The sequence below is a fragment of the Marmota monax genome, unplaced genomic scaffold (assembly GCF_021218885.2).
Source record: "Marmota monax isolate L192 unplaced genomic scaffold, Marmota_monax_Labrador192_F-V1.1 WCK01_AAM20220418_F8-fsc00023, whole genome shotgun sequence".
Taxonomy (NCBI): domain Eukaryota; kingdom Metazoa; phylum Chordata; class Mammalia; order Rodentia; family Sciuridae; genus Marmota; species Marmota monax.
In genome coordinates this window covers 1,353,405-1,367,218 of record NW_026692907.1, presented here as the reverse complement: position 1 = coordinate 1,367,218, position 13,814 = coordinate 1,353,405, and the positions used below count along the sequence as shown (strand labels likewise).

The 13,814-nt window shown below is 38.3% G+C and overlaps 1 protein-coding gene across 3 annotated transcripts in view; it reads right to left on the bottom strand.

The window, feature by feature from the left end:
• The window catches only part of Zfyve9 (zinc finger FYVE-type containing 9), a 234,470-nt gene that overhangs the window by 1,567 nt on the left and 219,089 nt on the right, over positions 1-13,814 (bottom strand). For 2 of the 3 annotated variants that reach the window (XM_046451092.2, XM_058581453.1), the window contains 4 exons: positions 12,848-12,928; positions 9,614-9,776; positions 3,240-3,345; positions 697-873 (listed from right to left, as the gene is read on the bottom strand). In XM_046451092.2, the coding sequence (XP_046307048.1) occupies positions 697-873; positions 3,240-3,345; positions 9,614-9,776; positions 12,848-12,928 (527 nt within the window). The other variant, XM_058581454.1, reaches the window with a different exon arrangement.

The window sequence follows — 13,814 nt, the reverse complement described above, 5'->3', positions numbered from 1 at the left end:
AGAACCAATGGGATCTCTCTCAGGCAGCCAAAGTCCAAAGAAATTGTAGAGATTAGAGTGCTTAGCCTTAGGAGAAAGACATTGGGACAAGGAACTGGGACTTGTGGGGTGTGAACTGGATTGTTTCTACAAAGAGCTTATAAAAACATTAGGACAGACATGAGGGAAGCCTGACAACAGGAGACCTTAACTGACAGGAAAATTATGAGGGAGGGGAAAAGCTCAAGTTTTAGCCACAAACTAGTATGAAAATATTGGCAGTAAGAAAAATCTCATTAAGGCATGGGTGATTGCAGCGGCCAGTTAACAGAAGCCTGCTCTAACTGGATTAAGAAAACAACAAGATTAGGGACTAGTGCCCTCAAAGGGAGCAAAGTGTGATGCATGATGGGTGGGACTGGGGAGTATCACACAGGTGCCAGTCAGAGGGGTGGCAGGTCCTCACACTCCTCTCCTGACCATGGAGAGAAGGCAGGTAACTCTCTAGAAGGCATGTGGTAAAGAGGACATGGTTAAAACGTTCAGAGAGCATCTTACCAAGAGGATATATGGGTATTTTAACATTAGAGGGAGATTAGAACATTACGCCTGTGAAGGCCAGGAGATCTGGAGAACTCTGGGTTGATTCAGGAAAACTCATGACAGAAAATACAGACTTTGCCCAAGGCCAGCTTCAGAAGCTAAGATTCTTCTTACCTGGTCTGAGTCCAGTGTCACACGTAGTCCCAGTTTTGTCATTCCATCTTCCTTCAGAAGCTTCAGGTGGGGACACAGAGCAAGGCAAAAAGCCTTGGCAACATGCTCAGTCAATCTGCTATGATCTGCAGGATCACTTAGGCAATTATGCTGATCATCATTTTCTAGGAAAAACACCTGTTCCCCAAACAAAAGAGACTTTTAATCTTTGGCATAGGTTTTGAATAAGTGGATTAGCTCACAAGTGGATAAGCACTATAGTTCTCCAAGAAGTGCAAGATGATCTGACAGGAGCAGGACACCATATAGTTCCTGGGTCATGAAAAGTAGGGCACCAAAAAAAAAAAAAAAAAAAAAATCTTCATGGTCCCTGCACACACACATTGGTAGTAGCAGCCTATTTCCCTGCAAGACTCCACCACAGCCTGATGGCACATCCTACTCAGAACTAGAAAAGGCCTCCATTTTGCATTATACACTTTTAAAAGGTAATACTGATGTATGGACAACATTCTGAGGAAGTGACTCACTCAAGTGCACAAAAATATTCAGAGAGAGCCAAGCCTAGAATCCAACTCTTCTGCCTCTTGACCTACACAGAGCTTTTCTCCCTACATAATCCTGCCACTGTAGACACCAGAGCTGTTGTCAGTGTGCTAGCACAGAGCCAAGCACTGCCCAATGCATAGTCAGAAGCACAGCAAATGTGAACTGAGAGACCCAAGTCCTAGTCACACAGCTGCCTATGCCTTAATGAGTCCTCTAGTCAAACCAAAGGATTAACAGATGTCAAAGGCCTTTTTTATTTTTTATTTTTTTGAGATGGCATTTATGTTGCCCAGGCTGGTCTTGAACTTATGGGCTCAAGTAACCCTCTAACCTCAGCCTCCTGAGTAGCTAGACCTACAAGCATGTGCTAACATGCCCAGTTTTCAAAGGACTTCTTAATGCCTAGTTTGCCGCTATAAAAATGAAAAGAACTTACCATCTCTGGATACTGTAAAGTGTAAACAATATAAAAGCAAAATATAAAAAAAATAATGCAAATATACAATGCTTACTGTTCAAATAAGGGGCTCATACTAAGCATATTATCAAGGGAGCAGCTCTGCAGCCCTGTGCTTGTATGTTCTAGAGAGAGTGACAGCATGACATGATAGAAAGAGCTCTGAAGTGGGTGTCAGAAGACAGAACCCTGGATGCTGCTCTGCTAACAATCAGCATTAGTCACAAAGTTATAAAGCCCATTTTCTCATCAGCATGATGAAATGGGTACTCTGCCTACCTCACTGAGTTACTGAAGAACAAAAGAGGGAATGGAGGTCAAACTGCTTTATAAGCTATAAAGAGTTTTACATGTTCCAGACTCTGCACTGCTAAAAACGTGTCAAGGATTGATCATTATAAAGCAAGAAACTAAAATTGCTCAGCTGAATATAAAATCATGGAGCCTGGTATAGAGGATGAAACAACAGCTCAAGACCAAGAGAAACAGGCTGCAGTCCCTGTGCTATCAGAAACCAGCTATGAGATCCTGAATAAGATAATGAACCTTTCTTAGCTTCAGCTTCTTTATGCATGAAATGGAAAATGAGGAGTCACAGAATTAAAAAAAAAATAAGACAAATCTGAAAGGAATTCTAGAGATTGAATAATTGAACCTTCATGAAGTTTAAAAACCATTAAGAGGCCTACCTATTTACTCTTTGAGAATAAACTTGCTAATCTGTGTGACTGTCCACACAATCAGGGCCCAGCCCTGCTCCTTTTCATTCCCATATTAGACTCTATTAATACAGCCTTCATGGTAAACAGCACTTAATTTAGTGTAAATGAGCTTAGAAGTTGGCCAGAGATGAGTTTAAATTAGCAACTTGCCATTACTGATTTGCCTCTAGTTATTGACAAGATACTTATCTCTGAGCTTTAGATTTCTTATTGTGAAAAGAAAAATAAAAGATTTGGGGGAGGGGGAGTTCCAGGGACTGAACCTAGGGGTGCTCACCCACTTAGAACATCCCCAGCCCATTTTTGTTTTCTTTTGTTTTTAATTTTGAGACAGGGTCTTGCTATGTTGCTGAGGCTGGCTCGAACTTGCAGTCCTCCTGCCTCAGCCTCCTAAACCACTGGGATAACAGGCATGCAGCACTGCACCTGGCAAAAAAAAAAAAAAAAAGTCTATTTTTTTTTTTTAAGACTGTGTTATCTCAGATATTTAACTGTAAATGCAGCAAGACTCTTGTAGCTTTCTGAAGATCATACCAAAGATAGTATGTACCACTCAGAGATGTACTCTTTGAATTCTGATGCAAATAATCTCTAAAAGCAAGTTCATCAGATTACAGCAAGCTACACATGATGGCAGTTCTTCTCAGGGATCTAAGACAGACCAGGGGGAATTAGAGTTTAGTAGGTAAATGGAAAGACTTCTTTCTCAGAAAGATTTTTTCTTTATCTTCCGGAATCAGCCTGGAATGTGGCTCTCAGCCTGGCAAAAAGTTGTGCTCAAAGCAGGTCAAGGGTACCAAGTTTCATTTCCTTACCTCTGTCCATCTGATGACTTTTCCATTTGCTTTATACTCCGATCCATGGAATATCTTCACATTTGTTATAGACTCCATGGACTTCCCATCTATAGGACTTATGACACTAAAACAGAGGAAGGGAAAAGAAATACATCTGATCAAGTCTTGCTATTAACTACATTGGGTGCCTTGTTGAACCCATCTTTGCAGCACATTATAATAGGAAGCCTTTGTACAAAAATGCACATAAACAGAGAGGACCTATGCATTGAAATGATTCAAAAAATTCACAAACACATTTTTCTAGAAGCTGGCTCTCTTTAATGTAAACAAATCATTTAATTAAACCTGATCTTCTAGCATGCCTTCTTTCCATAAAAAATGCATCTAATTTTGTTTTCCCACTCTGTTCCTGACTCTAATAACATTCACCATGTAATATTCTTCATATATTCACATATCTACCTTACAAATGAATTTCTGAAGGAAGTGATATAGGCACTCTGTGTGCTGTAATTTCAGTACTGATCAACTATTCAGAACTCAATGAAATTGAGTTCGTTAAATTAGGAATTTAATGAAAGTTCATTAAGAATTATTTAACCTAGCTGGGCACACACTTGTAACCCTAGCTACTTGGGAGAGTGAGGCACGAGGATTCCAAGTTCAAGGCCAGCCTGGGTAACTTAGCAAGATCTTGTCTCAAAAATAAAATTTTTAAAAGGGGGTTAGAGAGATAGCTCAGTGGGAGAGCATGTGTGATGCCCTGGGTTCTATCCCCAACACCACCCCAAAACTCCTCCAAAGAAATAAAAAACAATTTTTTGACCAAGTATGTTAATTAGAACAGTTCTACTGGGAACTGATGAACCAGTATCCTTGTATCTATCGCAAATTCCTTCTAGTACTATCACTCCTAGATTCCTGAACAGAAAAAGCACTTTAGAAATTCATTTCCTCCCTAAATATAGCAAGTAAATTCAATATGTGGAGATACACATTTATTCTGATAAGGACCCTAAACATTTGGCACAGACTCTAGACTCTTCCTGACAACTTTCAAACCATTTATGTTCTTGATTGTCTATGTATTAAAAGTCAAATTTGATGGGTGTGGTGGTGCACACCTGTAATCCCAGAAACTGGGGAGGCTGAGGCAGGAGGATCACAAGTTTAAGGTCAAACTAGGCAACTTAGTAAGATCCTATCTGAAAAGAATATAAAAACAGGCTGGAAACCATGCAACTTCTAGAATAGAATGCAGGGTAAACAATGTAGGTTTAACATATAGGTGCAGGCAACAATTTTCTCAATAGGACCCCTGAAACTCAGGAAATAATGCCAAGTTAATAAGTGAGATGACATCAAATTTAAAAGCTTCTTCACAGCAAAGGAAACAATTAAGAATGTGAAGACAGACTGGGAGAAAAGCTTTGGGAGCTATTCTTCTGACAGAGATGTAAAATCCAGAATATAAAGACCTCAACAAACTTAACACCAAAAAAAAAAAAAAATCAAATAATTCAATAAATGGGCAAATGAACTAAAGACACTTTTCAAAAGAATAAAAATGACCAACAAATATATGCAAAAATGTTCAACATCATTAGCAATTAAGGAAATGCAAATCACTGAAATTTCATCTCACTTCGGTTAGAATGTCAGTCTTAAAGAATACAAACAAAAATAAATGATGGAAAAGATGCAGAGGAAAAAAGAACACAATCACACTGTTGGCAACAGACAAATTATGCAACCATCCCAAGTGTCCATGAATAGATAAAGAAAATGTGATATATGCCGGGTGCGGTGGTGCACGCCTGTAATTCTGCTGGATTGGGAGTCTAAGGCAGGAGGATTGTGGGTTCAAAGCCAGCCTCAGCAACTTAGCAAGACCCTGTCTCAAAAAATAAAATATAATCCCCAGTTCTCCCCACAAAAAAAAAAGAAAGAAAATGTGGTATTATACACACAATAAAGTTTTATTCGTCTATAAAGAATGAGATTATATCATTTGCAGGAAAATGGATGGAATTTTGAGACCAAAATAAGCCAAACTCAGAAAGTCAAGGGTCATATGTCATACATTTTCTCTCATATGTGGAAGCTAGAGAGGAAAAAGGAAAAGAAAGGTATGTGTGGAGGGGTAGGGAGTCTCATTAAAATTAAGGGGAGATTAGCAGAGTAGAGATAAGAGACCCTGGGGAGGGAGGAGAGAAAGGAAAAGGAAAATATTGAGGAATAATACTGGCCAAATTATATAGTTATATTGTATGCATGTATGAATATGTAACAACAAATCCCATCATTATGTGCAACAATAACATACCAAAAAAATATAAAAGAAGAAAAAAATTTTTGTTTTGTTTTGGGGATTGAACCTAGGGTTACTTAACCACTGAACCACATCCCCAGTTCTTTTTATTTGAGACCAGTTCTCACTGAGTTGCTTAGGGCCTCACTAAATTATGAGGCTGGCTTTGAACCCGTGATCCTCCTGCCTCAGCCTCCAAAGTCACTGGGATTATTATAGGCATATGCCACTGTACCAGCTGAAAGGAAAAAGTCTAAAAAAATTAAAAAGGGCTGAGGGTGTAGTTCTGTGATAAAGTGTCCCAGTATTAGTACTAAAAAAAAAAAAAAAAAATCAAATTATCAGGCATTCACTTCATTCATTTAGATTAAAATTATTAAACAATTTAAGTTAAATTTTTAATTTAGGGCAGTGGCCCGTACCTGTAATCCCAGCAGCTAAGGAGGCTGAGACAGGAGGATCATGAGTTCAAATCCAGCCTCAGCAATGTAGTGAGGCAGTTAGCAACCCAGCAAGACCCTGTCTCTAAATAAAATGTAAAAAAGGGCTGGGGATGTGGCTCAGTGGTTAAGCACCCCAGGGTTCAATCCTCAATATCCCCCCAAAATAAAAAAATCAAAATAAATTCTAACATCATGCACCAATGCTAAAATAGGGGGGTCAGAGTGTTGGTCAGTGGTATCATTCATACTTAGCATGAGCAAGGCCCTGGGTTCAATGCCCAGGGTTCAATGCCCAGTACCTGCCCTCCCCAAAAGGTACCCTCAGTTGATTAGAATACTTTGAGACAAAACATTTGTACATTCAGTAACGAGTTGGAAAACAATCAATCTATATATTACAAACTGAGTTCAAGAATGTTTTCTGGTGAGTTTTTGTCCTACTCTAAGAAGTTGCCACCAGCAGCTGCTATAGAAAAGGGCAACTTGCTATTGTCAGTTACTGATACCTTACAGCACCAAATTTTCAGAGTAATCATTTTTTTTCCAATTATATATATTTCCAACTATAAGAATTAAACACAAGCTTATTTTGAAACTAAATTTTTCAATTAAGAATGGGAAGATAGGGCTGGGGTTGTAGCTCAGTGGTAGAGCATTTGCCTAGCATGTGAGAGGCCCTGGGTTCAATCCTCAGTACCACATAAAAACAAATAAAATGAAGGTATTGTGTCCAACTACAACTAAAAAGTAAATATTAAAAAAAAAAGAATGGGAAGATAAAAGGGTTACTTGTGAAACAGGAAAACATACATTGATAGGAAATTGCTTCTTTTTGGCTGAGGGTGTAACTCTGTCGTACAGTGTATGCTTAGTGTGCTCAAGGTCCTGAGTTCAACCCAGAGCATGGGAATAGGGACAAGAGGGAGGGGGGAAGAATAGAAAAGAAGCAAGAAATTGTTCCTTTTTGTTCCTCCCCAGAAAATTTAAAAAAAATTATGGGGTGCCATGTTCTAAATGCCCTCTTTCTGCTTTTACTCCTGCTGTTCCCTCAGACTAAAATACGTCTTTGGGCACAATTATGTGGCAAATACTTACTTACCTCACCATAGTCAGTTTAAGTACCAGTTATTTCTCTGTGGAATCTTTCTTGAATATGGCCCTACCATGTCTACCAAGCTTCCTATTTGCTTTTAAAAGTTTCATATCTTATATAGTTATTAGTCAATTTCTTCCATACTTTGGTACACTTATTTTAATTTATAATTCTTAAAAACTAGACTGAATACTTATTAGCAGGAAACACATTTTTGCCTTTTTTTTTTTCCTTTCCTAGTGCTGAGAGATTGAACTCAGCACATACTGGATGTGGATGAAAACCATGTATGCTAAGCACATATTCTACCACTAAGCTATATTCCCAGTCTCTGGAATTCTTTTTTCCCTCCTCCTCCTCGTTATTTATTTATTTGTTTGTTTGTTTATTTATTTATTTTTTATAGCAGTGCTAGGTACTGAACCCAGGATCTGCACTATTTAAGTGTTCCATTGAGCTACATCCCCAACACCTTTTATTTTGAGACAGAGTCTTACTAAATTGCCCAGGCTGGCCACAAACTTGTGATCCTCTTGTTTCAGCCTCCCAAGTAACTGAGAATAAAAGTATGGACCACATCATCTAGCTTGGAGAATTCAATTTGCTTTACCAGAACTTTGACATAACCTGAAGGATGGATGGACAGATGGATGGATAAATGAATGGGAAAAAGATGAATACAATGAATTATGGTATATTTATTCATTCAATCCATTTTTTTCCAGTACTAGGGACTGAACAAAGGGACACTTTATTACTGAGCTATCCCCAGCCCTTTCATCTTTCATGGTTGGGACAGAGTCTTGTTACATTCCAAGGCTGGCTTTGAACCTGAAATCCTCCTGCCTCAGTCTCCTGAGTCAGTGGGATTAGTGGCATGTACCACCGGGCCCAGCTCAAACAATATTTTTTTAAGAAATACTTAGTAGGTGCCAGATAGTATTTTAGGTATTGGTAATAAATATAGCAATGAATAAGCCAGACTAAAATTCCTATACTCATGGGGCTTGCACTCCAGGGGCATATAGTAAAACAAATAAGTAAAAATATATTATATATTATAGTGCTATTGAGAAATAATGATGAGGAGGGAAACAGTAAATATTAGATGTGGGAGAGAGAAATGTATGAAAGGGTTAAAATACAGATAAGTTGACCATGAAAGGCCTTATTGAGAATGTGACATTTTTAAAAAGATTTGAAGGTGAGGAAGTGATTTATGTGACTAAAGATAAACTGAGAGAATAGCATGTACAAAGGTCTAGGGTAGAAGTATAGCTGTACTCAAGTAAGAAACCAGTGTTTTCGGGCAGGGTGGTGCACGTCTATAATCCCTGTGGCTTGGGAGGCAGGAGGATCACAAGTTTAAAGCTGGCCTCAGCAAGCTTAGCAAGGCCTTGTCTCAAAAAATAAAAAGAACTGGGGATGTGGCTAAGTGGTTAAGCATCCCTGAGTTTAATTCTGGGTACAACCTCCACCCTGGAAGGAAGGAAGGAAGGAAGGAAGGAAGGAAGGAAGAAGGAAGGAAATCAAGCCAGTGTTGTTTCTGAGAGGTAACAGGGTGGGAAGAGGGATGCCCAGATTGTGTAAGACCATATAGGTCATAAACAACTTTGGCTTTTGCACTAAAAAATACTGGAAGCCATTGGTGAGTGTGAGGAGAAAAGTGACATTATCCTGGCTGTTATACTGGAAACAGACTGGGTTGGAGGAACGCAGGCCAACACCAGAAACAAGGAAACCAATGAAGAGGCTACTGCAATAATCTAGACCAAATGAGATGATGGCTTATACTAGGATGATAGTAGTAGAGGTGGTGAGAAACAGTATGAAGTACAATGAGCAGGATTTACTTTGAATTAAGAATTCCACAATGTGGAGTATAAGAGAAAGAAAAGTGTCAAAAAAGACTCCAAAATTTTGTCTTGAGTCATTCAAACAGAATTGCCATATACTGGGAAACAGTGTAAGATCTAAAGCCCAAAGAGGTAGTTTTAAGTCCTAGTCCTGCCACGTCCTAGGTTTATGGATCTGACAAACCATTTATCTTTTTGGTACCTATGAATCCTTTTGTAAAATGGAAATAATACTACTTGTTATATCAAATGAAACAAATATTAGCAAAAATGCTTTGTAAGTCATAAAAGGCTATTTCTGTTACTTCAGAAACTGTAGAAAGACTTTTCTGTTTCATCAATCTTTCCCCTTATCCTTCCCTTAAAAATACAGAAACTCAGGCTGGGGTTGTAAGTAGAGCGCTTCTCTAGCATGTGTGAGGCACTGGGTTCAATCTTTAGTACCACATAAAATTAAACAAATAAAACAAAGGTTCTATGTTCATCTACAACTAAAAAAATATTTTAAAATACATAAACTCTTTCACAAATTAAGCCAAGAAATCAGAAATTTAAAGCTCTATTATACAGTCCTTTTTTTTAGGCAGGCTTTTAATAAGTAAAACTATAAAACACCAGTATAGAGAGCAGACAAAACTCAGAACTGTCCTACAAGTGCCACAAGGGGGGAAGTGGGCTGCATTTACCCCTTGTTAACGTTCTTGTCGTCATCCACCCACTGGATGTGAATGTGCTCCTGGGGATCCTCTGCATCTGCCTTTCCACAGGTGATGGTGAAGTCCTTCATCTCTCGAAGCGCCTGCCTCAAGGAATCCATGTTCTCTGCAGTGATCTGGACCATAACGCCATCTAAGAATCAGCACCAAGATAATACAGATGGAAACAATGCAAAGCTATGGAGGGCAGATGTGATGCAGTACCTGGCATTAGCAAATCCCTCAGATGTTAAATGTGAAACTTCACTCTGTTCTTCAAAGCTAACAGATACAAAGGTTTTGTTTTGGGGGCTGAATTTCTTATTCATTAAACGAGTTGTGAGGGCAAATGCCAAGAAGGATCCTGCTTAAAATACTTGCCTGTTGATTTCACTTCAGATACAATTAAGGGTTTCTCCTGAGGGCTGCTCAAAGGGAAAACATACATGGTCACATTGCTCTTCTGGACTCACAGAACACTTTGTTTCTGTTTCCTCTCTTTAATTCCTTATGCTCAGATCATATGTATTTATTTATTTGTGCCTCCATGTGTCTCACCTAACTGTGATTGCCTGGCACAGATTGAATACCCAGTAAACGTTTGTTAAGTAAATCACTGAATACACTACAGTAGTACACTTGGGAATATATCTACTTACTGACCAGCAATAAGGCAAACCTACCAGAGTTTCATATAGGTTACGTAGTCAACAGATGGTAACTATTTTTCAGCTATCTACCTGAGTCAAAGTTAAACAACGAAATTGAGGGTAAAAGTTGTTATGTGCTGAGCAATTACCCTGCTTCACTGACATACAATCTTGTCAGCTGTGATAATTTCTACAGAGCCTTAATAAAATTTTACAAATAAGCAGCCAATTTCTCTACTGAAACACAGTGAAATGTAAGACCCAAGAAACCAAACCAGGGACATAAACACATGACATATAACTTTGTGTGTGTGGTGGGGGATGGATGGAAATCAAACCCAGGTGTACTTTACCACTGAGCTACATCACAAGGACTTCTTATTTTATTTTTAGACAGGGTTCTGCTAGATTGCCAGAGTCTGGCCTTGAACTTACAATCCTCCTGCCTCCCAAGTGGCTGGATTACAAATGTGTGCCACCATGCCTGGTTAACACATGCCTTTCAAAAACACTGTTTTGCATTTGTAAGAATCTGTTTCAGTTCAATTTATCCTTTAAGCAACACTTAAGTTATATATATATATGGTTCTGAGGATTTTTGTTATTTTTTTAATCACTTTATTAAAAAACAAACAAAAAACCCCCACAAATTTAACAATAGCCTAGATAGGTATTAATTAGTCACTTTAGACAAAATGAGATTTGGTCTAGACTTCTTAACAACTTTCTTTTCGAGATGGAGTCTCACTATGTTGCCCAAGCTAGTCTTGAGCACCTGGGCTCAAGTGATCTTTCTGCATCAACCTTCAAAATAGCTGAGACTACAGGTATGTGCTCAGCTACTTAACAGTTTCCTAATAGCATGCTCTTGCTTGATAGTCAAGAGTTTTGAATTTTTGTTGTAAAATACTATTATACTCTGAGTTTCACTATTTTATTAAATTTACCAAAAAAAAAAAATATCAAAGCCAGTATCTACAAATCCATGTAAGATTATTTAATTAGCACACTGGTATTCAGCCCTCAGAAAGGACTGCTTTCAGAAAGGGCCTTGCTCACTACTATGGAAACTGAAACTTATCCTCATGTGGCCAATGATTTTCCAACACTAGCCGCATCTTCTATTTGATGTGTTTTTCTACAATGCTACCTTTCCATTCCCCATCAAGAAGTGGAGTCTAATTCCTCTCCTTTCTTCCAAAACTAGATGGTCAAAGGGATACTATATGACTTTTTAGACTGGGTCACAAAGAGCAGTGCAACTTCTTCTACCTTGTTGCTGGCTTACTCATGCTTGGAGTCCTGAACCACCACCTAAGAAGCCCAATATCACAAGGATTGACAGGCTGTGCTAAGGAGTACATATGAAAGTACTCCAGTGATGATTCCTAGTCTTTTGTTGTTGTTGTTGTTGATGGACCTTTATTTTATTTATTTGTATATGGTGCTGAGCATCGAACCCAGTGCCTTACACATGCAAGGCAAGAATTCTACCACTAAGCTACAACCCCAGCACTGATTCCTAGTGTTTAAATCATCCCAAGTAGGACCCAGATGTGTGTGTAAACAAACCTTCAGAGAACACTAGCTCACTGACAATAAATAACCCTTACCTTTAGGTCAACCCTACTGAGATCACCAAACAGGGTCAAAGTGTCCCTGAACTGTCCTGTCAAGATTCATCATCTAGAGCAAACAACAAGCATGATAAAATGGCTATTTTAAGCCATTAAGTTTTGGAATAATTTGTAATGCAACAAGACTAACCAGATCAAAATAAACAACCAACAAAGAAAATAAAAAAATGTGTTGATTAGCTTTTCATTTAATTAACTTTTATCAGGATATGGGTCATGTTAATTATAGCAACCCCATAGCAAGCACATCTCTTTCTGTATCCTGAATGATGATCACAGCACTCACACTCTCTTTTTTTTTTTTTTTGGCGGGGGCGGGGGTTACCAGGGATTGAACTCAGGGGCACTCAACCATTGAGCCACATCCCCAGCCTTATTCTGAATTTTATTTAGAGACAGGAACTCACTGAGTTGCTTAGCACCTCATTTTTGCTGTGGCTGGCTTTGAACTCCTGATCCTCCTGCCTCAGCCTCCAAAACAACTGTGATTTTACAGCTGTGCACCACTGTGTCAGTAATCACAGCATTCTTATAGGTAGGAGGGAGTGAACTTCATCTACATATACAGCTGTGCACCACTGTGTCAGTAATCACAGCATTCTTATAGGTAGGAGGGAGTGAACTTCATCTACATATTTGCATATGTGCATATATCTGAACTCTAACTACATCCCCTTGGATACCTTATCCCAGAGCTAGGAAAGGTCATCTCTTATTTTTTTATGTCCCATGGTATCTGTACCACTTACTCCCTTCTCTGGAGAATTAAGCACTCTCATGAGAGTTTTAATTTGCTGAAGAGTGAGGTGCCACAGAAGAAATAATAGAGGCCAGACATCTAAAGCAGAAATATTAATGCTTCTTGTAATGTTTCTTGCTGTTTAGTTGTATAATTAGGTCTGAACCAAAGCACATGCAGTGAATAATTCATTCTTTACCTTCCACGATACTGGACTTGGCAAGGTATCCTGAAGAGGATTTCAGAGCGCCACTGAACACAAAGAAACTGGCACCAGTCACTAGAATAGCAATAGAAATAGTTTAGTGACAACATACCTCAGATGGAGGGGTTGGGAACAATAATGAAATATTTGGTAATTGGGAATTTCGAACATCATATAAAAAATAAAAAACACTGTATCTATATACCACAGTATATAGTCAGTAATTTCTTTTTTTAAATATTTTTTTAGTTGTTAACAGACTTTTATTTATTTATATGTGGTGCCAAGAACCAAACTCAGTGCCTCACACATGCCAGGCAAGTGTGTCACCGCTAAGCCACAGCCCTAACCCCAAAATTTCTTTAATATGTTTTGTGAAACAATTCTCTGGTGGGCATATAGTAGGTAACTGTCTTCAATGTATTTTTAAACTAGTTGTTCACTAAAGGCATAAAAGGCATTTAGCACAAGTATATTCAAATAATATATCCAAAATAGAGTAGGTGATAAGTCTATAATGTAGCCAATAGTTCTCATGCTTATGACTGCTTTGGGAAAGAAATTTTAAAATAAGATCCTGTTTTGCTCTTCCTCAAATCAAGAATCAAAAGAATATTACTACAAAGAAATCTTAATGGTCAAGTCCAGGGGTTAGCAAATTACAGCCTACATGATCTGTAGTCTAGTTTTATAAATAAACTTTTATTGGAACACAGCCATGTCCTTCATTTGCATATTGTCTAAGGGAGTTTTTAGACACCAGAATCACACCTGAGTAGTTAGTGACAAAGACTGTAGGCCTAAAGTACTAATCATTTTGCCCTGTACATAAAAAGTTTGTGGCCCCTAGTGTAATCCAATTTTCCAAGTTTTTTTTAGATTAAATATATATTAAAGATGAAGATATGGTACAAAATATATTTTCCAAGAAGAGTTACTTAGAAAAAAAAAACATTTAAAA